We start from the raw sequence: 25,148 nt of genomic DNA, 5'->3' as shown, positions 1-25,148 counted from the left end.
TGCTTGTTTTGGTTTGCACAGTTGTCCGGGGAAACATATTTCCAGCCATGTCTAAGCGTGAGTGGTTTGGTGAGCCCTTAGCTTGATACAGCATCCTACTCCTATCTCTCTGACCTAGGCACAGGTTTTGTTTTATTAAGAAAACCCTAAACACTGTTTGCAGGCTCTTTCAAATGTCATATATTAGAGAATGGGTGCGTGGCAATTCTTGCTGCCTGTTTTTCCTACTTGGGTATTGTCTGGCAAGAGATTGTGGGGCAGATTTTGCTCTTGACGATACAGTGTAAATCCAGAGCTCCTGTATATTTCAGTGGAGCAATGCCACATCTGCACAGTGCATGCAGAAAACCATCTGACCTGGTCTCTTTTTATTCAAATGAAGGGCAGGATATTTAAATCCCTGCTTCATTTGCAATAGCGATGTGCCTAATCTACATCCCTCTGTTGGCAGAGGGGTGTAGTTTAGACACACCCTTGAAGACCAGTGTATCATCAATATTGGATCCCAAACGGCCAGATCCTCAGGGCGTTACCAGTTTGCCCCAGTTGGCTGAACGTAGCAAAAATCATAAATAATCCCAGGAACATGAAGCCAGCTGCCCCTTCCAATTAGGTGCCTATCTGCTGAGTATAGGCCTGAAAGGGATCTCTGGTTTTACACTGACGGAATGCCATTGGCTTCAACTAATCTGCTCGGGTTTTACATGGTGCAAAGGCGAGGAGAATTGGGCCTGACGCTTTTAGCGGACTAAGGGATTGTCTACACATGTAAGTCAATGTAGATCCCTCAACGCACAGTGTAAACACTACGTCACTTTCCTTGACTGTTGCAGCCTTTCAGAAACTTCCCCGTGAAGCCCTACACTAGCAGTTAAATCGGTGCAAGTGCTTCTGGGGGGATGCGCACTGTTGACACAAGGCGCATAGTGGGGATGGGTAAAACTGATTCAATTAGTGTGTGGCTGTACATCAATGTAACTTGGGTTGACTTCACACTGTAGTTACTTTAAACTTGGCTCACAAGAGGTGCAAGCAAAGCTGATGTGAACCAGGTCTAAACTGGTCTGAGGGTGGCCACACACAAAATTGCTCTAGTTTGACGACAGCCTCATACCTTTTAGTTAAACGGATCCTTGCTAGAGATGGACCCAACTCAGTGAGAGCAGCTCCAGGGTTGACAAGTGTCTGTGGCAGGTGTCATGCTGTCAGTTTCAGCCCCCAGGACAGTCAGGATCCTGGACCATGGTCAGCAAGGTGGCAGCCGTCCGGCTGGGAGGAGGATGAGGCTGCTGCATTTTGATCCAGGAAGAGGCAGAGGCTCAGGCAGAGTAGGAGCAGAGGGCTCCTAATTTTTTCCGAAGAGGCAGATAAAGGAAAAGTGAAGCAAGGGGAAGCTGGTTGGCACGTGATAGTGACTAGGACCTCTGAAGTCATCCCCCTTCCACGTGCGGCGCCTGTTCCCACCTGCCGTGGCCTATCTGCTTTCGAAACACTAGCCTGAGCCTGGCGTGCGTGGTGTCGTGTTAGCACTCCACTCGAGTGCCACCCGGCCGGACAACATGTCAGTGATTTTCCCCCCCCCCCCCCCCCCCCCCCCCCCCCCCCCCCCCCCCCCCGGGAGCAGCTGTCCTCCTCGCTGGGCAGCACCGTCAGCCCGCGGAGCAAATGGCTGCCTCTAACTGCAGCAAGCCCTCGTTCGGCCAGCAAGCTTCCTCCTCCCAAATTTCCCCTGGAGGCTTTTCTTTGGGCTGGCTGGTGGGCTCTTCTGTTTCAGAGACTGCCCAGGTAGCTGCTCTTATAGTTCCCTGAATTCTCTCAGGGCGAAAGTCCCCCCTCTGCTCAGAGCCCAGCACAAGGGCTGGGCAGTGCAATGGCCATAAGAAGTTATAAGGGGGCGAGAGTGGAGTATGTGACCCACCCGAGGGTTGACGTGGTATCTCGGCCTTACGCGGGTGCACGTCCCTTGTCATTTCTCTCCTAATACACCTGCACCTTTCCCTATTTCCCCCTTTTGACGGAGCTTCCCGTGCTCCGCCCACCTTGTCACTTGGCCTCCAGCTGGGGTAAGATCTTCCATGCTGGGAAGCGAGAGGCACTTCAGTCAGCACAGGGATCCTGCACCATTATTCTCCTGCTTCTGAAGAACAGAACTAATGAGCTTGCAGCGAGCCTGGTGCCTGTGTACGGCAAGTGGTTCCCCAGGGGAGGAGACCAACAGGAACTCTGAGCCTGGGGGGAGAGCAGAGGCATGGGGAGGGTGCATTGTGCCACAGGAGCTGCTGCAGAGGAAGGATTACTTCTATCAGCGAGCATCTGTCTCGCTGGATCAGGCCCTCCTGATCTCCCCTATGTCTGCCTGCTGGCGGCTAATAGAACTAAGCACATGCATGGGCTACATGTGCAGAGCCACTGGAGTGTCACCTGTTCTATGCCCGCAGCACGAGTCACGTGCCTCTTGCTTTATTGCCAGCAGTCGACAGAAGGCAGAGGTTTTGGTAGGGTGAAGAAATGAGACCAACACCATCCAATCCACCCCCTGCCACCCAATACTCATATGGGCCTTATCGTTTCTCCATATGCACAGCGCACAAGTCTCAACATTTCCCCTTTTACTTACTCACACTCACACTCTCTCTCTCTCTCTGTCTTCTCCCCTCCCCCAACCAAACTGGAAGTTCATTCAGGCCTTTCCTAGGGCCCAGTCCCTGGGTATTTTGCCTGAGTAAGAGTAGCAAGTTCTGAACCGCTAGTTAGCAGGAAATAAGAGACGTATATGTAAAAGTTGGAGCCCTCCAAGCCAAATGGTGCTCTGTGTGACGGTCTATTCAAGAAGATATAGTGAAAGGCAGGAAAACAATACGTCACATTTCTATAGTGACTTTTGTCTTGAAAGATCCCAAGGCACAGAGAACTAGTGAGATGCAGCTATCTCTGGGGAGGAGCTGTCAGCCAAGTGGATGGGCCAGCCCAGAATGCAACAGTTTCCTTGCTGACAGGATGGCCTGTTGTTTCTTTGTGGATGTAATGCTTTGAACAGACCTCTCTATGTACAGGTAGCTTTTCATTATCCCTCATTAAGGAAGGCTGGCCTGAAAGCTGTCCTTGCCTCACTCAGCAATAACCTGACCTTTTGTTAATGAGACTCCGCCATGCGTTACGGTGCATAACTAGCCCGGGGCTCCGGGGACAGAGAGGAGAGAATAGGTATGTGGCTGCAGCCTGACCAGGCGCTCTCAGACGAGGAAAATGTTCACTTTTTTAAGGCTACTTTGGAATAATAGTCTGAATTAAATTTCTGCATGCTGGAGTCTATTAACCCTTTCAGGACGAGTCCGGAAATATGAACTGATCTTGCTAAGAGACGCTGCTCTGGGCTGCTGTAAGATGTGCTGGTTTGTTGCAGTCCCCAAAAGGTCTGTGTCTATGTGGGGATTGCTAGAGCAGCGTGCGTTCAGGCCGTGGCCTCTCCTGGTCCAATCCGCCCCTCTACTTGGGATGGAGAGAAAAGAGGCTTGCCTACAGCTGGCTGTATAACAAGTGAGTATTCCCTGGTGCCTGATCTTCAGGGATGGCAAGTAATTGTAGTACAGGTTGGACCTCCCTGGTCCGGCACCATCTGGACCTGACCAGTCCAGATGAGGGATTTTGTCTGTTCAAGGGAGGTCATTTCTGGCTCCTCAGCCACCAGCCTCCCCAGTCCTGGCCCAGCCTGCTAGCCTCCCAGCCAGCTCCACCCTGCTGCCCTGTCAAGTCTGCTGGGCAGCCCCTGCCACCATGGCTCCTGGTGCCACCTGGCAGCCATGCATTGAGGCTCCTGACCCCACTGGACAGCCAGTGCTGCTGCGGCTTCCAGTCCCACCACGCAGCCACACGGCAGGTCTCCCAGCCCCACAGGGCAGCTCCACTGTTGCGCGCTGGGTGGCCCCACAGTGCTCCCTGCTGCTGGCCCTCCACGGTCCTGCAACATCTGGGCCAGACCACGGAAGTTGCCAGACCGTAGAGTCCTGATGTAGAGAGTTTCAGCTCATACCAGTTGAAGTCAATGGAGACTGGGTTTCCGGCATCTCTGAAAATCAGACTCAGTATTTCCATTAGCTAGAAAAAGCTAATTATTAAAAAATAAATCAGATTATCCTTGGAAAAAAACCCCCATGTTTAAAGTAGCTTTGTCAAACCAAAGTATAATAGTGAGAGTTGCAAAACTTCTACAGGGTTTACCCCCTTCCTGCTATAATCCCTTGTCGCCACTCTTGCTGAGCGACTTCCACTCGATAACGGATCTCGCCCTTAGCCTGCAAGGGAGAGGAGAGTGTCTCATCTCCCTGTCACACATCTGGAACGGAGAGACAGAGAAACTAAGTGATTGGGCCGAAGTCGCACAGCAATCAAACCCAGACCTCTAGAGTCAGAATCCAAAGACTTTAACACCTCCTTGTTAGGGATGCTTTAGTCTTCATAGACCCCTGATTGTGCAGACCTTAAGCCAGATCCTTGGCTGGTAGAAATCAGAATAGCTGAGGACTGGGCCCTTATCTCCAGCTATTGTTGGATGGATGTCAATGACCTACAACTGAGGTTTGACATTCACATATCGAGAAATTAAAGCAGGGCTGGACTAAACTTTGCCCGCCTCTTCACCCAGACCAGGCTCAATGCTCTAGATCAGTGTTTCCCAATTGGTGCTCTGGGGAACCCTGGGGATCTGTGAAGTGAAAGCAAGGGTTCCGCAAAGAGCCTGCACTCCCCGGCCCCCTGTTAGAGACAGAGCCACGGCGAGGGCTTTTTTTTCCTCAACAAAACGCGGCAGGGGCCCTTTTTTTTTTTTTTTTTTTTTTTAAAGGCAACTCTAGGGGTTCAAATAAGATTGGGAAACACTGCTCTAGATAAACAGACACGTAGTACATACCAGCTCTTTTCTAACAAACCAGTCACTGGATGTACCAATGGCACATCTTTCTGAGGTCAGAAGTTATCCCTCTGCCTTCCAAATAAGCCACAAACTCTTTTCTGTGCACAGCAACTGCCATAATACCCTGGCCGTGCCATTTCAACACTCCGTCCTGACCCGCCTTCTGCCCTGATTTGAGTCGACTCTCAATCCTTGGCCATTGCAAAGGACACGCTAAATTCAGCATCATCCCAAATCTATAATATATAAAGGAGACTGTTTGTATGTTTGTGCTTTAATAACTTGGACACTATAAGAGCTACCGCAACCAAACTTTGCATGGGTTAACCTTTCCTCCAGGAGAAGGTTTTAAGGGACTGTGGGAGGGAAGAGACGAGAGACTGATGCTTCTCCCCAGGGCTGCGCAGAGCTTGGCAGTGCGAGGAGAAGCAGCTTTCCTGGGGCAGTGGTAGGGACAGACAGTCACTAAGGCCAGTGGAGAGTGGGCTTGGGCACCGGCGGCTGGCGCACCTGGCTCCTTTCCCCCTCCCTCCCCTCAGGCTCCTCACCTCAGTTATATCAACTTTCCCGAGCAACGCCGGGTAACTCCAGCTAGTGTTCTGTAAAACCTCACTTTAACCCAGCAGTGCATGATTTTTTTTAAATCACTTTTTCCGCCCCAATTTTTTCCAGAGATGCCAGCTCTCACTGTGCTGTCGGTTGTGCCCTCATTACATTTAGTGCGGGTTTTTCCTGAAAGCCCTAACACCCGTGAACCTGTGATTTCAAAAACTTTCATTTTTGAAAAGAATACATTTGTGTCTGTTATAATGGCAGATAAAAGCTTGAAAATGTGTCCTGAGCATAGGCAATGAGTTATATGGGCCCATGGTGCCCGGGCACCAGGAATATTCCTAGCCCGGGGGCCCTGCTCCAGCAAAGTTTGTGGCGGGGTCTCTCCCCTGGCCCCACCTGCCACCCTTCCCCCACTCAAACTCCCTCCCAGAGCCTTGGGTGGGGAGGAGGGGCAGAATTTGGGGGCAGAGATATGGGCTAAGGGCAGTCTAGACACAACCAAAATTTCTGCAATCCTGCCGCCCCTGGTCCTACGTACACGCTAAAGGCTCAAAATCTGGAAGGCAAATAACCAGACCCCCAAACTGATAGTCTTTGCATTTTAAATGTGTGGTCTCTAAACCAGTCTTCTGATTTGGCGGGGGGAGGGCTGGACCCATGACTTTGGAACGCGGGGGTTGGAGAGAACATATTTCCCTGCCGTGTTTACAACCCAGACCTTGCCGAATTGCAGGCATGTGTGGTAACTTAGGGTTTGATCCTGCAACTGTACCTGCATGGACCAACCTCTGCATCTATGCAGAGCCCCAGGTAAGTCTCAGGTGCCCTCGGTGGAAGAAGGGACCTACCCTTTTGCACAGTTGCAGGACTGGGGTCTAATTTGACCAGAAACTGACCCAGCCTAATTTCCCTGTCCAATTGCTGTGAAATCATAACACCCAGCTCTTATAACACTTCTCACTTAGAGGTCTCAAACCGCGTTGCAAAGGAGTTCAGTTTATTTATCCCTATTTTACATGTGGGGAAACTGAGGCACAGAGCGGCACTGTAACTTGCTCATGCTCAGCGACAGCGCCTGGAATAGAACCAGGTCTCCTGAGTCTCCCAGGCCAGTGTTCTAGCACTAAGAATAAAATGACTGGAATGAGTGTTTAAAAATATGAGACAAAGTTATGGGAGGCATTGTTAATACACAATAACCTCTGTACTCCAGGTCTCCCTAATTTGGGAGCACCCGTAGTACGGAACCTGGCAGGTTGAGTGGATGTGGCTCTGGGCGTTGCTGGTTCCCCACCTCCCAGTTTGGGGAACCGCAGCACAGCGATGTGCACTGCCTGAGGCTTTTCCCCGACACTCCCATACCAGCAGGGGGTGGTGCGTGGGAGTGGTGGGGGACCCAGAGCACTAAGTAAGCACCCTGTCTCCATCCCCCTCATTCTTTGCCTGGCCCAGCAACATTTTAATCTGGCAAACCTTGTGTCCTCCCAAAAAACCAACAAATCGTCTTGTAGCACCTTAGAAGCTAACGAAACATGTAGATGGGATCACTAGCTTTCATGGGCACAACCTATTTCTTCAGATAACTGCAGAAAGTTCGCTAGATTAAAGAGATTCAAGTGTAATCGGGAATAATTTTTTTTTAAATCCCAGAACATGACATGATTTGAAAATGCTTCTTTAAAACAGTCCTACAGGCATTTTTTTTAAAACAAACTAGTGAGTAAGTGACCTTTTGTTCATCTGCATCTTTCCGATGGTAAATCGATTTATTTCAGATCATCCAAAACTACTTTTAAAGGCACCCATCCAAATGCTCTGGGTGACTTGCATGTCAGTAGCTAGCTGAGTTTGGGGCCCCTCTGTGCTAGGTGCTGTGTTGATATAGAACAATGACAAAGTCTGCCCCAAAGAGGTTTGGCCCAGATCTTTAAAGGTATTTAGATGCCTAGAGTCCATTAATTTCAATGGGAATAGGACGCTGAACTAGTTCCAAAAATCTGACCCTTAGAGTGGGTGTAAACCTACAAGTCAGAATGAGAAGGTCATATTGTCGGCATTTGATAGATCTGGAGCGGCTGCACTGAGGGATTAAGGAGCTGGGCTGTTGAAAGGCTCCCATTGCCTTCAGTGGGCCTTTGGGACTTGTCCAGGTTTGCAAAATGGGAATTGAATGGAGATTTTCTGACCACCAGTTCAGTGCCTCACCCACGGAACAAAATACAGGACTATGTAGCACTTTAAAGACTAACAAGATGGTTTATTAGATGATGAGCTTTCGTGGGCCAGATCCTTGATCTGAGGAAGTGGGTCTGGCCCACGAAAGCTCATCATCTAATATACCATCTTGTTAGTCTTTAAAGTGCTACATAGTCCTGTATTTTGTTTCAGCTACACCAGACTAACACTGCTACATTTCTATCACCCACGGAGTCATCCTTTGTCGCATCCTGATCCTTTTTTAAAGGGGACAGTTAACTCCCGCCGTCGCTCCCCATGCCAGCCAAATTGCAGCTGCAGGTCACCCTCTCCCACTTCCATCGCCCCGGTTCACTGAAAGTCAGGGAGAACAGATGCTGCTGCTCCAGGGAAAAGCACCTGCATGCTGAGCATTTTTCTGACCCACGGTTTGGCTAGGAACTGTGCAGTGTAGTCTGGAGTAGTTAAGGCATCAAACGCCTGCCACTTGGGAGACAGCCGTGTTGTGTTGTGTTGCTGTTTTTTTCTTTTTGCCTTTAAAGCCTCAATAAGTTTTTGCCAGAAAATCAGCAATGAAGCTGTGATCTGTCTAAGATCTATTGTGCTAGCACATCTAGCCTTTGTCTCTTCCCACTGAATGAGCTCGCATTAGGAGAGACAAGACCGTGCAAATTAGAAAGAGGCGAACCGTTTTAGGAAAGGAAGGGTAAATGTCAGGGGTAATGTTCTTGAGTTCTCTCACTGATTTAAGCATAAAGATGTCCCCTGAATCAGTTGTTATCCCCTCTCGGGGCCTAAGGACCATTATGTAATAATGACATTGTGCGCTGTATTGTTTGACTGTCGTCACTTAAATCCAACAGCGCATTAGTGTTGCGCATCTGCACAGACTTGGCAGCTTACTTACCCATTTTGGGCTGATTAGATGACCTTGAGACAAGCTTTCTCCCTCCCCTGTCTCTCAAATGCTGTCTGTCTAATTCGGAGCTGGCTGTGGAATTATGGATTTATTTTTCAGGCCCACTTCTGTTCAGATTCATACTGCACGTGGCAGGAAATCATCAGACTTTTACATTTGAAAATAAATACACGAGAGAAGAGGTAGCAAGCTTCCAGCATGCAGATAGCTTCTGTAAATAATCTCTGTCTGGCTAGCTTGCTTTATATCCTAGGGCAGGGCCGAATTTTTGATGGGACTGAAAAGATGGGAAAAGGAAAGTGCTTAAATGCAATAAAGCTTTGCTTTCAGACAGTGCACCCACAGTTGTAATAAAAGAGACGTACAGGAGCAGCCAACACCCTTAAACCTTGTATTTCATATTTGTTTTGTGAGGGTTAAGTCATTTAAGCGATATAGGCAAAATTAGTCCAGTCCAATAGTGCGATATAGCATGAAATAAAATATATTTATTAAAGCTGCAATTTTCAAATGTGTCCATATTCCACTGAAATTGTAATACCTCACTGCCCCTTGGACCTTTCAAAAATCCCCATTAATCTTCATACATATAAAATACTAAAGACCAATCGGTGTCATGCTGTATAATATGGATCATAGAATCCTAGGGCTGGAAGAGACCTCAGGAGGTCATCAAGTCCAGCCCCCTGCCCAAAGCAGGACCAACCCCAACTAAATCAACCCAGCTAGGACTTAAAAACCTCCAAGGATGGAGATTCCACCCCCTCCCCAGGTAACCCTAGGGATGAGGCAAGATCATCATGGTTCAGTGGGATTACTATGCTGATCCACACTGTCTGACAATGTGTAATCGGGGCAGCCTTGAATGTTGTACACAGCATTTGAGATCTAGTGACAGCATATTTGATGAGAAGTACACTCTGAAAGCGGCCTCAAGAGTTGACCTTGGGGAGTCTTATGTTTCTCACCATGAGTGCATATACTCAGCTAAGCTAAGATTGTTTTATTATCTGCTGGCTCTGCAAACTCAAACTGGGAATCTGAGAGTCATGCTAGAAGTTTTACTGGTTCTTGCGTATTTCCATCCAAAACAGATTTTGTAACTGGATTTTGTTGATAATTCTGGGGGATGCACAAGTTCGAATAGAAGCTAGATCCCTCTCTTTAAACCGCACTTGTACTACAGTGCTAGCGTAGAGGGGTGCAGATTTTCTGAAATACTGAGCACCCACAACGCATCTTAAGTGGGTGCCCAGCAGCTCCATAATTCGGGCCTTGAATGCTTATTTTAGTCAGTGGATATGGCTCTGAAGACAGGTGTGGGAGGAGGCAATTCACTAGAGTAATAAGCTGCCATTCTTAGTCATTTTCCAACCGTAATCTCTCTCCAAATAGAAATAGAATCATAGAACCATAGAGCTGGAAGAGACCTTAGAAGGTCATCAAGTCCAGCCCCTGGCCCAAGGTAGGACCAATCCCAATTAAATCAACCCAGCCAGGGCTTTGTCTCTAGGGATGGAGACTCCACTACTTCCCTAGATAACCCATTCCAGTGCTTCCCCACTCTCCTAGTGAAATAGTTTTTCCTAATATCCAACCTTGACCTCTCCCGCCACAACTTGAGACCATTGTTCCTTGTTCTGCCATCTGTACTGAGAACAGCCTCTCTCCATCCTCTTTGGAACCTCCCATCAGGAAGTTGAAGGCTGCTATCAAATGCCCCCTCAGTCTTCTCTTCTGCAGAGTAAACAGACCCAAATCCCTCAGTCTCTCCTCATAGGTCATATGCTCCAGCCCCCTAATCATTTTGGTTGCCCTCCGCTGGACCCTCTCCAATGTATCCACATCCTTTTTGTAGTGGGGGCCCCAGAACTGGACACAATACTCCAGATAAATAAATAAGGGGGCCTCCATAACTGTTTTCATCCTGTTTCCTTCAGAAAAGAGAATTTCAGTTTCTAAGCTGCAAACATACATCTCCTTCCAAAGACTAATGCAGTGGGGAAGTTTGCATATAGTAATTCCTGGATAGGAAAACCAGATCTAGAGTTGGATTGTGATTACCACTGTGGGAGGTGGAATTGTCATGGCTGGTCTCCTGTCAAATACTGACTGGTCCGTGCTCTGAAAATGCCTGCATTGCTGGACTCTGGGCTGGCACTGCTGTGAGGAAGTTCACAACATGGGAGTGATCGACAGAGAAGTCCTCACTATCAGATCAGTGCAGCCCATCCTAGCAAAGGGACCACTCCAATCAACCTTTCCCTGAAAGGTCATCACTACTTCGTATACCAGCCCGACCCGTGAGTCATCTGTCATTTGAAGAGCTAAGGCAAGAGACATTGTTGCTAAACTTTGCTAGGAGAAGGGTAAATATATAAAACATTGTGTGGTATTGCAACCATGTGAAGCCTATTAAAGTCAATGGAAGCTGCATAGTTAAAATACTGGAGGTGGGTGGGAGGTGAATATTTAAGGATGATACCTAATGGTTAGCATTCCAAGCTTTCACCAATAGATGTCACTGTCCGGCCTCATAAATCAAGCAAGGAAGAGGTATTTATCCAATATAGTTTCTCTCCTGTGCCTCCCAGTGGAAGTACAGAGTGGTTGCAGAGACAGTCTTCCATTCCTTGTGGTCTTTAACTCCTGCTAGGCCATGTCTCCACTAGGAAACTATTTTGAAATAACTAAATTCGACTTCCGATTTTACAAAGTCAAACTGGCGTGTCCATACTACGAAGAAGCCTCAAAATTAGTCCAAGCAGAGCTCTGTTACTGTGGACACTTTGCCTCAACTTAGAGACCCAGGAAGCACTGGGGAGCGATTAGTTCAAATTACTCTGGGGAGTAATTATTTTGAATTAGCAGCACTGGAACGTTCACACGATCGCTATTTCAAAATAACTATTTCTGAATTAGCGTTATTCCTCGAGGAAAGCAGGGGTACAGATTTCGAAATAAGCGGCCCGTTATGTCAAAATAACGGGTGTAGTTAGGTGGATTTACTGCCGCGGTGTCCTCACAGGTCTCTAGCTCTGTTGATGATGATAACCAGAAGGTTGCTTGTGTGTGTACTCAATGAAGTGGGCCCAGTGACCACAGCAGACCCCCAAAGACCACAAACCAGATAAGGTTTGAAGGTGCCAGACCAGGTTTATAAAGCCCTAGTGTAGACCAAAGCCTAGGGGAAAAACAACACAGTGCATAGGAAGGACAGGCTGGTATTTATTGTAGATCATATGTGCAGACAGGCACATGTGCTCTTGGAAATCTGGCTCACTTATTTTCCTTGGTTTGCAACTTGAACAGTGTCCTCTAGCTGAGGCATTGTTGGCTAACTCCAGGCCACTAATAGATGTTGTGCTGCTGCCTACAAAAATACCCCTCTTTTGGAATGTGAATGCTCTGAGTCACCAGACTATCGTTTTCCTCCAGCAGTTCATCTGTTACAGTGCAAAGTATGATAAAATAGGTCGTAAGTATCAGAGGGGTAGCTGTGTTAATCTGAATATGCATAAGCAACAAGAAGTCCTGTGGCACTTTATAGATTAACAGATTTATTGGAGCATAAGTTTTCATGGGCAAAGACCCACTTCGTCAGTGAGGTTGCCAGGTGTCCGATTTTGAACCCGACAGTCCAGTATTTGAGCTTTCTGTTCAGGAAACAAATTGAGAAAATAGAAATGTCCGGTATTTTCTAAATAAGATGTAATGTAGATTGTGATATCATGTCAAGTGTGCTGAAACCATCTGGCAACCCTATTCGTCAGATGCATGTCAGATGCATCTGACAAAGTGGGTCTTTGCCCACGAAAGCTTATGCTCCAATAAATCTGTTCGTCGACAAGGTGCCACGGGACTTCTCGTTGTTTAAAATAGGTCACGTGGCTAAGACACTGTTACACTTGCTCTCGTTTCTAAAATCATCTGATCAACTATTCAAGACTGGCTCTCTAAGTAGCCAGTACTCCTCTGTATTTTCCAATGGTAGGAGGTTTTTTCCCTGCAGTCATCAACAATGTCATTGGCCACTTATAAAAAATCTGAAGATAGACTTCAGAGGAGCTACATCCAAGATGAATTTGGCTCGGAGGAATGGGGAAGTGTTCTTGCGGAAATACTATGCTGCTCCCGTTTAGGCAAAAGTCTTCTTCCTAAAGACTTTTGCGCAAAAGGGCCAGTGTAGACAGCACAGTACTGTTTTCCGCAAAAAAGCCCCGATGGCGAAAATGGTGATCGGGGCTTTTTTGCAGAAAACCGCGTCTAGATTGGCCATGGACGCTTTTCCACAAAAAGTGCTTTTGCGGAAAAGCGTCCTGCCAATCTAGACGCGCTTTTCCGAAAATGCTTTTAATAGAAAACTTTTCCGTTAAAAGCATTTTCGGAAAATAATGCCAGTGTAGACGTAGCCAATGTGTTTGTGGGTAGATATGCAGCCATCCTGCAGGGTGTTTGTGCAGGACTTTCCATTGGCAGAGCTCACTGTGCCTTAGAAGAGGGATCTTCCTTGCTATATGGGGAAGCTGAGGCACAGGGAGGCGTCAGCAGCAGGCGAGGGACTCACCGTGGCTGAAAATCAATCCCTAGGGGTCTCAGATTGGGCTTCCCCCACCATGAGGTATCCAAAATGAAAGGTTACTGTTGACATTGAGTCAGGGCAGAGCTGGGATTGGACCTGCAGCCTCCCAACCCAGAGCTCTGTCTGCCTCTTCTGCACAGGATGTTAGACCTGATCAGATGCGACTGTCTGGGAGACCACAATACCTAATGTTGGTGTAACCCACATGCCTACCAGGTGTGGTTCACAGTCCCATGTAGAGGCACTGAGACCACTTAGGGAAAGAATGGGTGTGCTCTACAGCCTTAGCAGACAGTCAACTGGCTTTTAGCTCAAGCTGCAGAGGCTTCTGCACTAATTTCCAAGGGTCCCAGGTGCGGTTCCACCTGTTGGCATTACACTGGGACCAGCATTGCATCTGGCTTAGTGCGGAAGACCTATTATTTTGGTGCCAAAATTCCTTAGCTCTGTCCAGGAAGTCCCATGTGGCCATGGAATCACTGCACATAGTCCCTCCCTTACCCCTGCCTTTGCTGAAACTCCTCGCCAATACAGCAAGTTGCCTGAAGCTCTTCTAAGGCTCTTACTGATTACAGACGTCTCGTGTGCACACTTAACATTGGTTGCGGGGATTCCCCCTTCCTTCCCACCCTCAGTGTGTTACCTGCTGCTGGAAAACAGCGCAAGAGTGAGATCCGATTGGTTCCTTGTCGGTGAGCCAAGCCCTCTAGTCTCCTTTGTCGGACCCGGTTCAGCTGTTGCATAGCTTGGAAAGAATCAGTGTCCGTGACGGCGTGGAGAGGAGAATGCAAGAACATGATGTACGGGACAGCTTCCCCGAGAGGCAGGAAGGTGGGGGTGGGGTGGGAGTACATAGGCAGGAGAAGGGAACATCCAAAATACCTGCCGCTCTTTTTCAGAGGCTTGGGGACTGCTTGTGCCTACAAGGTGGAGGATCTGATTTCAGCAGTTGCTAGAGCACTAAGCAAGCTGCCGATAAGTGCCCTGCAAGGTACCATCGTTCAAGCACCTTGAACAGTGGGGGATGGCACCTGGCTATTGGCTCATAGTGCCAGCCATGACTGGTCTGTAATGGCTCTCTGCAGATTGCCTGGGAGGGAAATTGTTGCCACATTGACGTGGTCTTCCTGCCTGTCGTTAATGTGTAGGGATTATCTCGGTGTGCCTGAGAAAGGACAGTCTGGGCAACCTAGGCCTGATCGCCAGTCCCGGCCCACCGACCGACAACTGTGGTTCCCTGGATAAGGAGCCTTCGGTGATGCTATGGCAGGAGATCAAGCGGACGTCCTCCACCGGTGGCGAGCACTTGTTGGTCAAATGGAGTCACGCTCAGCTCACAAAGACCCTCAAGGAGAGGTGAGTGCCCGGTGCAAGCGGCTGCATGAGTCGAGGGGCAGCAGCTCCCCTTGCAATCCGAGCTGAATATAGACGGACTCTATGTATAGTCTGTGCCTTGTAGCATGAAGCCCAGGGGACGTAGGGCTTGCGTTTGGCATTGGGATATTCCAAACACATAATGGGTTGGCGTTGGATCTCCCTCTGGTTTTGCAGCAGTGTCACGCCATTGGCTTCACCTGATTTACTGCAGTGTAAATTAGATCCGACTCCAGCCATTGCCTTCAGTGGCCTTTTCTCCTCTCAGGCCACGTCTACACTCCACGGAAGATCGACACTGGTGCAGTCGATCTTCCGAGGTGCAGTTTAGCAGGTCTAGTGAAGACATGCTAATTCGCACTGAGAGGGCATCCCTGCCAACACCGGTATTCCTGCTCCTCACAAGGAGTAAAGGGAAGCTGTTGGGAGTGTTTGCTCCTGTTGACCCCTCTGTTGTACAGACAGTGATTCACGGTATGTTGACTCCAGCTATGTAATGAACGTGGCTGGAGTTGCATATCTCTAAGTCGACTTTCCCCTGTAGTGTAGACATGCCCACAGTCCTCCAAAACAATGGGCCAGATTCTGATTTTGTTTACACGGGTGCTCATCTGGAGCGGAGTCACTCCAGATTGACACCTAGGGGACTGTGACCAGGATTGGTGCCTTTTTGCTCTCCACTTGCCCTCAGGAAGAATTGTAACCCCTGAATGCTGGAGAGTGCAGGGGATGCTTTTCATCTCCTCTGCCAGGTTGCAGGGTGCTCCAAAAGCAGCAGGCAGGAAGTGAGGCCAGGGCTGTGCCTCCCTCTCCACCCCCCCACTCCTCTGATCCCCATCACTGCCCAGAGAAGCTCAACAGCAACAAGAGCTGCCCGAGGATAGGGAGAGCTGCATCCTGTAAAAGGCTGTGCAGGATACGTGCGCAGCCTTTGCACTCTTAAGAATGCCTCCGGAGAGTGTCCTTGCACGGGGCAGTTCTGGGCCAGGCCCAATGCCGGCTTGTGTCTACAGCACTCAGCGGAGCCCTGAACAGTTGCTCTGCTAGGACTGCAGACGAAGCCCGTCTTGAACTTTTAAATTCTCAAACGTTTTCCATGAGACGCAGGATCATTCACTCTCAGTGGTTCAGGACAGACCCCGCTCTTGGTTGGGGGTACGGTCCAGCTCCCATTAAACGTCAGTGGGAGTTTCACTACGGACCTGGACAAGAGAGGAATCATGTCCCTAAGATGGCTGAGGCCAAGAGCTGAACATCCAGGCTTCAGGAATCTGCTCTCCCTCCTCCCCCCAGAGGTGGTCCCTCTAACTCAGGGTCTGTCTACACTTGCAGCATCTTTCGAGAGAGGGATGCAAATGAAGAGATTCGAAATTGCAAACGAAGCCGGGATTTCAATATCCCACGCTTCATTTGCATATGTGCGTTATGGCGCTATTTCGAAATAACAGATGCTGTTAAGATGCGGTTATTTTGAGAGAAAACCCTTCTCCCGAAATAACTGGTAAACCTCATTGTATGAGGAATAAGGGTTATTTTTAGAGAAGGTTTTTCTTTCAAAATAACTGCGTCTTAGCATCTGTTATTTCGAAATAGCGCCATAATGCAAATATGCAAATGAAGCACAGGATGTTTAAATCCCAGCTTCGTTTGCAATCTCGAATGTCTACATTTGCATGCCTCTCTTGAAAGAGGATGCAAGTGTAGACATATCCTCAGAGAATAAGGCACATTGGTAGTAGGGAGGTTAAACAGTTAACCTCAGCATCCCTAATTGGTGGGCAGTTTGCCTGTGCTGCCCAGGTTAGAAAGGTAAATGGAGATCTTCAGTGCCATGAATCTGGGCATTTTCCCAGAATTCAAACTCACTCCAACATGTCAAGGAAAAAACGTTGGCACCAAGCAGCAGCCAGCTTCCTGAAAATGACTTTGAGTTGGTAACAAAAGAGCCCTGCAGGTTGGCCAGGAGGAATACTTATTTCTTTGAGAGCCCCTGAAAAGTTCCCTTCTTGGGTTTCATACTGTACAAAAAAGGAGGCAGGGGGACCCAGTTTCTTTTCTGGAGCTTACAAACCAGATTTGTTGCTTTGGTGTGTTTTATCCAGCTGCCCAGGGAAGGCTCTCTTGAAGTCGGAATTTCAGTACCACGCGGACGTCTCGTCATTCATGGAAGATACAAATGGGAACCAGCCAGAAGGAAAGAGCTATAACCCGTGGGGATTACACTGCCACCAGCTGCACCTGAACCGCATGTCCTCCAAACTTAACGAGAACAAACTACATCGTATCCTTCCCCACTCCCCTCTCCCAGCCGTTCTTTTGGCACTTTGCTTATTGCATTGCGGTGATACCGAGAGGGCACAGCAACCAGCCTTCTGATGGAGAATTTGTTGTATTTATATTGGCTGTTAATAATGGATAACAATCATAGTCAATGAAACATTAGGTTATACCAGGCCCCAACCCCTTTGGGCATCAACATAATGTACAGGCAGTCCCCGGGTTACATGGATCCGACTTACATCGGATCCCTACTTACAAACGGGGTGAGGCAACCCCGCACTAGCTGCGCCCCCCCCCCCCCAGCAGACCGCCGAGATGCGCCGCGGTCCCGCCACCCGCGTCCTCCGCCACGAGAAAAGCCGCTCCGCGTCTCCCTGGTCTGCAGGACTGAGGGAAGTGAGGTGTGGGAGAATAAAACTGAGCTCTGGAGAAATGTTTGGCTAGAGTTTCCCCTACAATATGTACCAGTTCCGACTTACATACAAATTCAACTTAAGAACAAACCTACAGTCCCTATCTTGTACGTAACCCGGGGACTGCCTGTACTTAACTTTGTTTAAAAGACACTCTTCCTCAAAGGGTGCCCATCCAAAACCAAAGGAGCCCTACACAGCAATTTAAAACCACTGTAATGTAGGACTCAGAACATAAAGGAATCAACACGGAGTTGCCTAGTGGATAGGGCATTTGCCTGGGGAATGAAGGGGGGTTGGTTCAAGTCGCATCCCCACTTCTGCCCACACAGGCAGCTGGTGGGGGCCAGCACCCGTTGCCCTAGAGATGGAGCTGGCTCCTGCATTAGTAAGGCAGTATACAGTATGCTAGGGAGGTGGGTTGGATTCTGGAGTGGCCTGGGGGATTGGGCATTTGCCTGGGGAGCACAGGAGTGATGGGCTCAAGTCCTGTCCCTCTCAGCAGCTCTAGTGGTGCCTTTTCCCCGCCCATCCTTGAAGTGACCAGACTTTTGTAGGAATCAAAACGTGACAGCTGTACTCCTTTGTCAGACACGTCATTTGATCACAGGTGATGGGATTAATCCTGCTACTAACAAACTTGAGTGCATTTAGTGTTATGTTGGATTGGCAGCCCTGGGTTGCTTCCCCACCAGAGAACAGAGCCATTGGTAATTTAACTGGGGATATTGCACTTAGAGTAAGTTGGGTGAAACTGGTAACAAGGGACCAGTAGCCACAATGGGTGCTGAAAAAGGGGAACTGCAAAGCCTCAAGAACTTCAGATGCACAGAGTCACCCCTGATTTAATACCTATTTCAACCCTGCCTTGAGACTAACAAACCTTCCTAAACTCATGTGTCCAGAGTTTCTGTTGCTTGAAAATGTGGTGTCAAAGTATCAATATCCCTGCATTCTGGACTTAAAGATGGGAACCAGGCAGCATGGAGATGATGCATCGGAAGAGAAGAAAGCACGCCACATCAAGAAGTGTGAACAGAGCACGTCTGCATCTCTTGGAGTTCGCATCTGTGGAATGCAGGTAGGAACCGCCTGACCCCTTCAGTATTTCTGTTCATCAAAACAAGCACAAGGAGTTACCACTTAGTAAACTCCAAGGCCAGTTCTACACAAAAGGAGAAAGTTGAATCAAGATACACAGTTATGTTAATCTTTGTCCCCACAGTGGGAGGCTGATGGAAGCAAACACTCCTGTCAGCTTCTCTTACACCTCAAAGGAGCAAGAATACTGGCTGCCGACTGGGCACCCACTGAGTTCGATTCAGCAGGTCTTAACTAGACCCGCTAAATCAAACTCCATAAGATCAATCGTGGCAGTGTTGATCTCCTGCTTAGTGAAGACATGGCCTAAGGGCCAAATTCTCAGCTAGTATGAACTGCTGTAGCTCGTTGTTCACCTCAACTGAGCTACCTCATTTTATACCACCTAAGAATCTGGCCCTAGACACGTATGTTATCCTGATTCTCCACCCATATTGTTCAGTGTTAGGACTGGAACCTGGAAGAAAGAACATAAACCTTCCATGCTCATTCATTTCTAGGAGCTGTCTAGTCAGTGCCAATACCAGACACCTAAATATTATGGCTCTTCATGATTGAAATTGTTACCCCTTCCTGCTAGATACCGAAACCATAAATTTGTTTCACTTATGCCTTTGAGAAGATTTAGAGCATTGCTCTGCTGTGTCTGCAGCAGGATAATTATTATGATTAAAACACACATATATATAGCACCGTAAATAGCGTCAAGTAGGTTCCTCTGCGGTCTTCAGTGTTATGCTGAACTGATTGCCCATTAAATTACATATGGGATGTAAGCTAATTCTGTATCTCCTCCCGGATCTTGGATATTCCTGTCTAGATTTTCCTGCCAGTCTTTATTTCTGTGCTTTGCAAAAATAAAACTATAGCACTTTGCATTACCAGCCAAGGGAGGGTACAGTCCCTTTATTAAGGCCTTGTCTATAATGATTGTTTATCTCGGGTTTAGACACTGATTTTGCTGCACTAGTGCAAATCCTTAGTGTAGATGGAAGGTAAATTGCTATGGCTCACAATTTTCACCAATGTTCCCTCTAATCTTTTCCATCTATGTGTACACTTTTTCCATTTATGCATGGAATAATTTTATGTGCACCAAGGCACGGGTAAATGTGCACCACCAATAGAAACTCAAGGTGTAGATGCTCTGCTAATTACCTGGGTGGAATTTGAATTTCTCCTGAGTGGCCACACAAGTTTAGAGGGAACACTCATTTTCATCTTATACCAGTTTCAAACAGGGGTAAATTGCACCAGTGCAAATTGTGGTTGATAGTCTATCTACACTAGGAATTTGCACCAAAGCAGCAATTAGTTTCACACGTACAAAATGGGAAATGACAGTCTAGGAAGGAGTTCTGCTCTCCCACCCTATTCCCAGAGATGGTCTGTCTAACTCAGAGAATAAGGCACATTGGTAATAAGAAGCTAAGGCCTGGTCTACATTACAGTGGAAGGTCAAATTAAGATATGCAACGCCAGCTACATTAATTGTGTAACTAGAGTCGACACATCTTAAATTGAGATTCCACGCCATCCACACAGCTAGGGGGGGTCAACAGGAGCAAATGCTCCCGTCGGCTTCCCTTCCTCCTCATGAGGAGCAGGAGTACCGGTGCCGATGGGGGTGCCCTCTGAGTTTGATTTAGCAGGTCTTCACTATGGATGTTAAATTGCAGATGATTAGCTAAGTGAGTAGTAGATGGAATTTCCATACACTACTCTATTAGCCGATAATGAGGGAGGCGCTCGCTATAGGGTTGCCAGGTAGACCCCGCCAAAAAACCGGACACACTTGATCATGGGCGGTGGGCGGGGGGGGAAACAGAGCTGGCAGGAGAGGGTCCGGGGGCCACGGGGCTAGATGAGAGGAGGAGGGGGGGACGGGAGGAGGGGGACAGGAAGCAGAAGTGGTGGTGGGGGTGTCCGGGGGCCGCGGGGCTGGCCGGGGGGGGGGGCGTCTGGAAAGTAGAGCTGGGGAGAGTTGGGGGCCGTGGGGCTGGACGGGAGGAGAGGGGGGCCTGGAGGAAGGGGGACGAGGTGCAGCCACTGGCCGCAGCTGGAGTCCTTTGGGCCGTGCCCCCGGCAGGCACTCCCTCTAGTTGCGAGCAGAAGCGGGGCGGGGGGAGTGACTCCCAGCCCCTCCTCCACCTCCACCCGGCTTCTGCTCGCAACCAGAGGCTTCCAGCTGGGAGGCAGGGCCGTGATTGGCACTGGGAACCTCTGGTCGCATACAAAAGCCAGGCGGGGGGAGTGGCTGGGAGTCCCGGCCCCCGCCCCGCCCCACCCGGCTTTTGCGTGCGACCACAGGGCTCCCAGCACCAATCGCAGCCCCACCTCCCAGTCACTCCCCCGCCCCCACCAGGCTTCCGTCTGGCACCCAGCCGGAAATTCAGAAAATCCCGGACATTGCACATGTCCGGTATTTTCTGAATGTTTCTACCGGACAGATGATGCAAATACTGGACTGTCTGGTAGAAAACCGGACACCTGGCAACCCTAGCTCGCTACCACTGCTGCAGCTCTACTGTTTAAATGTAGTAGGGTTGCCAGATGTTCGGTATTTTTTCCTGAAACCAAAGCTTGTTGAGCAAAAAAAAAAAAGGACTCCAAGAGTTGTTAAAACACTGTGGCCCCTTTAAAAATCATGCCTCCCTGTGCCGGGCCGGGCAGCTCCCCGGTAAGAACTAGGGTTGCCAGACTACCCCCATATTGAGCCAGACAGCCTGGGATTGTCGCCTCCTGGCCAGGAAAAAATCAGAAAGTACCGGGCATTTCAGGTGTCCGGTATTTTCTGAATATTTTTACCGGACAGGAGGCAAAAATAACAGACTGTCCAGATCAATACCGGACACCTGGCAACCCTAAGTAGGAGCTGGGCAGCCGAGCCAGCTCCAATACATTTAAACTGCAGAGCTGCAGCAGAGTTAGCTCTTAGGGGATGGCGTGAGTTGGGACTATAAGTAGTTCCTGCTTGCGGAGCCCTGAGTCGGGTTGCCAGGTGTCCGGTATTGGTCCACACAGTCCGGTATTTGTGGCCTCTGTCCGGTGTAAAAAAAAACAACAAAAAACCCAGAAAATATCGGACACGTAAAATGACTGGTATTTTCTGTTTTTCTTGGACAGAAGCCGCTTCGAACATTTTTCCCCTGCTGCATCTGGTGGGGGCAGGGGGAGCGGCAGGGCCAACCCATAGCATTTTGGCACCTGAGGCAGGGAGCTCAAATGATGCCCCCATGTCCCCTCACTGCACAGATACAGTTTTCTACACTCTGGGTCCTAGTGACACACCCCCACACAGTCTGATACCTGAGGCAGCTGCCTCAGTTCGCCTCATGGTAAGGCCAGCCCTGAGGAGTGGGGAGCATGGGGATTTAAAGGCGCAGTGACTCTTTTTTTTTGGGGGGGGGGGGTTTGCTCAACTTTGTTCCCCTGTTTTTTTTGTTTTGGTTTGGTTTTTTGGGGGGTGTTTTTGTTTTTGCTCAGCCAATTTTTTCCCCACCATGTTTGGTATTTTTTGTGAAAGCATCTGGCAAGCCTAGTCCCGAGAGCTAACCCTGCTGCGGCTCTGCCTTTTAAATATGGCAGGGCAGCTCTTACTACATTTAAAAGGTAGAGCCGCAGTGCCAAGGCACCTCTGCCTCCCCTGCTCTCCCTGACCCCCTACCGTGGAGACGGTGCTGGGGAGAAACGGCTTTTAAGATGGCTCCTGCCGCCCTCCTTGCTTCCTCTTCTCAGCTCTTCCTCTTCCCTCCCCCGCCCCCTTGTTGTTGCTGAGACTGAAGAGGAACGGAGTATCTCATGTACCAGTTTGAATGTGTACCCCTTCATTTTAGATTAACTTTAAACTACATGCTTTTCCTTCTGTCAAACTAGCTGGGCTACTTATGTGCAGGATGTTTCAATAATCGGAGAGACACACAATCTGGATTATTGTTCTTTTTATTCAAGGTTTACCAAGCAGATACTGACCACTTTCTCTGCAAAGACAAGTATTATGGAAGGAAACTATCTCCCGATGGCTTCAGACAAGCCCTCTACCAGTTCCTTCACAACGGTGAGCACCTCAGAACAGACCTTTTGGAACCCATTGTGTCACAGCTAAAGGTTCTGCTTTCGGTCATCAAAAAACAGAGCTCCTACCGATTCTACTCCAGCTCGCTTCTCATCATCTACGATGGACAGGAACATCAGGAGACTAAAGAAACCTTGAACAACCATTCTCAGGGGTGTTTTCAGAACAGAAACCGCACCCTGCCACCTGGGAGTGGCTACCCCAAAGTCGACGTGCGCATGATCGATTTTGCCCACACTACTTATAAAGGTTCAAAGTATAATCACACCATCTACGATGGGCCAGACCACGGCTATATTTTTGGTTTGGAAAACCTGGTGAAAATTCTTGAGAGTGCCAGAGAAGGAGAATGACACAGGCTATGACCCAGCATGGACTTTGCAGCAATAGATATCCCGGGAAGGGACTGTCTCTGCTTTCAGCCAACCGTATGGAATCCCTCCTGGCTTGTGAATGTCATGTGCATTGTTTGGAATGAGATCATTGGCAACTTGCTAGGAACGTGCGGGAGATGCTATTTGCCATTACCAAAGCAAACTGTAAAAGTCAAAGGATTGGAAAGAATTGATCCTATCTGTGATCTCGCCAAAGATTTATTTTCCTTTGTTTTACTGCTGTCCTTGCTGTCTTTGCAAGTGAGAGGAAAGCATTACTTGAAAGATTTTTAAGATTTAACATAGGGCCGGCTCACCTCCATATCACCTGCAAAGCCAAGAAGGATAAGCCAACACCGTGCAGTGGAGATAGATGAGGTATTGGCAAGTCTTAAACTGCAGCATTGCTTTCAACCCAAGCTCGATGTGATGGGCCAAGGACATTCAATAACACAAACAGAAGAAAATGGCACTTGCAGATCCTCATGCTCTAAACGCCTGGCACTTTAAGACTGATTATGTAGCAAGTCCTCAGTATAGTACCACAGTATACATGGTGCTGTATATGAGGCAAAGGGCCAAATCTTTAAAAGGTCCTTGTTGTAAGGAATTACAGTCTCGAGGCATGAGTGAGGATGCTACAAAGCACAGAGAATCGTACAAGAGCTTAATATTAATACCCTCCCCTGGATGAATAAGGGGGCAGACTTCAGAAGTTTTCTGAAGGAGAGGATGGAAAGAAGCCAGATCTATCAGACAGTGCTGAGTCTGTCAGATAATGGTCATGAAAGGGTTCTCATCAAGGCCTTTTAGTTCAGAAGAGAATGTGACACAAGACTTGTCTGCACATGAAAGTTATTCCAGAATAAGGCAAGATGTGAATTCAAAACAGAACAGCTGATCTGCAAGAACTCCACATGTGGATACTTGTATTCTGGAATAAGAGGGCTTTTTCTGGTTTAGTTTAATCAATTTCCAAAATGAATTATTCCAGACTAAAAGTGTCCACACATAGTTATTCCAATATTGTTAGTCTGGAATAACTCGATGTTTGAAGGGGCTCTGAGTCAGGAACTTGAAATTTAGGGTCAACCGTGATTTGTTTTCTTTTGTAAAACTCAGAGTGTGTGCGTGTGTGCGTGCGTGTATGTCTGAAAGAGACACAACAGGGAATGTTAATCAAATGTTTACAATATTTGTGGACAAATAAGAATACAGAACAACTGATATAACCAATTCCTTCCTGCACACTACTGGAAACCTGTTAGAATATCTGGAAGTCAAGAAGAGAGATCCAAAGTCCAATTTGGGGAGCTGAAGTGTAAATAAAATGTACCAGGTCATTATTACTATTGTTATGTCTCATTTCTCACTTCCTGTACAGCCTGGAGTCGTGGTTGTGTTTAGCGCCGATTGTTTTAAAACAGGGGCAGGCAAACAAGGCAACACATCCTTTTCTTCTTAATGCTGTAACATAGCGCAGGGCAGCAGGCATGAAGCATGAGTCTGATTTACAGCATCACCTTTTCAGCTGGGAGTGGAGAGGGGGAACTGGATAAGCCTTTTTATGCTTTAAAATGGCCATAAACCGAGCCTGACAGTAGCTTTTCGGTTGCTGCACAGTCGGTAGCCTGTCAGGGCCATGAGTGCAGCACAGCAGGCGCCAGATCACTCTGAAAGCTGCACAAAGCGTTGTACAACGCAGCGAAGGCAGCACTCTAATACATGCAGGGGCCAAGCCACACGGTTCATCAGCTGCCTTTCAAAACACAGTGCTGATGTGGCCACGTTCGCCCCGGGATCGGAGAAAGACACAGCGGGCGAGGGGTAAATATCTTTTATCGGATCATCTTCTGTTGGCGGGTGGGAAGCTACAAGCTTCCAAACTGTGCAAAAGAAAGATCCCTGTGTTGCTCGGAAGCATTTGCCTTCCTCCACCAGAAGCAGGTCCAATGAAAGATCTGGCCGCGCCTGGCTTCTCTCTCTCAAATGACAGGTTGGGGTCTAGCTCCATGGACCGTGGATGATGCTGGGCTTCCGCAGAGTCTGCTCTTTAGCAATCCCGGGACTGGTTTTGGCCAGCAGGGCTCTCTCCAGGCTGGTCAAAGGGCTACTGGGCGAAGTAGCCTGGCTGCCTCTGTTCTCCCTGCGGGTAATGATGCTCCAAGGCAAACCAACTAGGAGCGTGCAGCAGGCGCTGAGACATTACTCAGTCCCCTCCCTGGCTCTGTGCAGGCAGGGGGGAGCATGCAGCAGGCTCTGCCCCTGTGGAATCAAGCTGCTCCCAACCATAGGGGAATCTCAGAGCCCATGTCAGTGTCAGGCTCGAACTCCTTCGGCGCGTGCGCAGCCGCCTTCTGTTGCCCGAAG

The 25,148-nt window shown here is 48.6% G+C and overlaps 1 protein-coding gene across 3 annotated transcripts in view; it reads left to right on the top strand.

The window, feature by feature from the left end:
• The window catches only part of IP6K3 (inositol hexakisphosphate kinase 3), a 51,552-nt gene extending 26,408 nt beyond the window's left edge, over positions 1 to 25,144 (top strand). For all 3 annotated transcript variants that reach the window (XM_025182736.2, XM_025182737.2, XM_025182735.2), the window contains 4 exons: positions 14,310 to 14,517; positions 16,638 to 16,816; positions 18,134 to 18,309; positions 22,281 to 25,144. In XM_025182736.2, the coding sequence (XP_025038521.2) occupies positions 14,310 to 14,517; positions 16,638 to 16,816; positions 18,134 to 18,309; positions 22,281 to 22,757 (1,040 nt within the window). In that variant the 3' untranslated portion in view covers positions 22,758 to 25,144. The remainder of the gene's footprint in view (positions 1 to 14,309; positions 14,518 to 16,637; positions 16,817 to 18,133; positions 18,310 to 22,280) is intronic.
• Positions 25,145 to 25,148: the final 4 nt, after the last annotated feature.

This window comes from Pelodiscus sinensis, chromosome 27, assembly GCF_049634645.1.
Source record: "Pelodiscus sinensis isolate JC-2024 chromosome 27, ASM4963464v1, whole genome shotgun sequence".
Classification (NCBI taxonomy): domain Eukaryota; kingdom Metazoa; phylum Chordata; order Testudines; family Trionychidae; genus Pelodiscus; species Pelodiscus sinensis.
The sequence above is the reverse complement of the archived record's forward strand: the minus strand, read 5'-3'. Positions and strand labels throughout refer to the sequence as shown.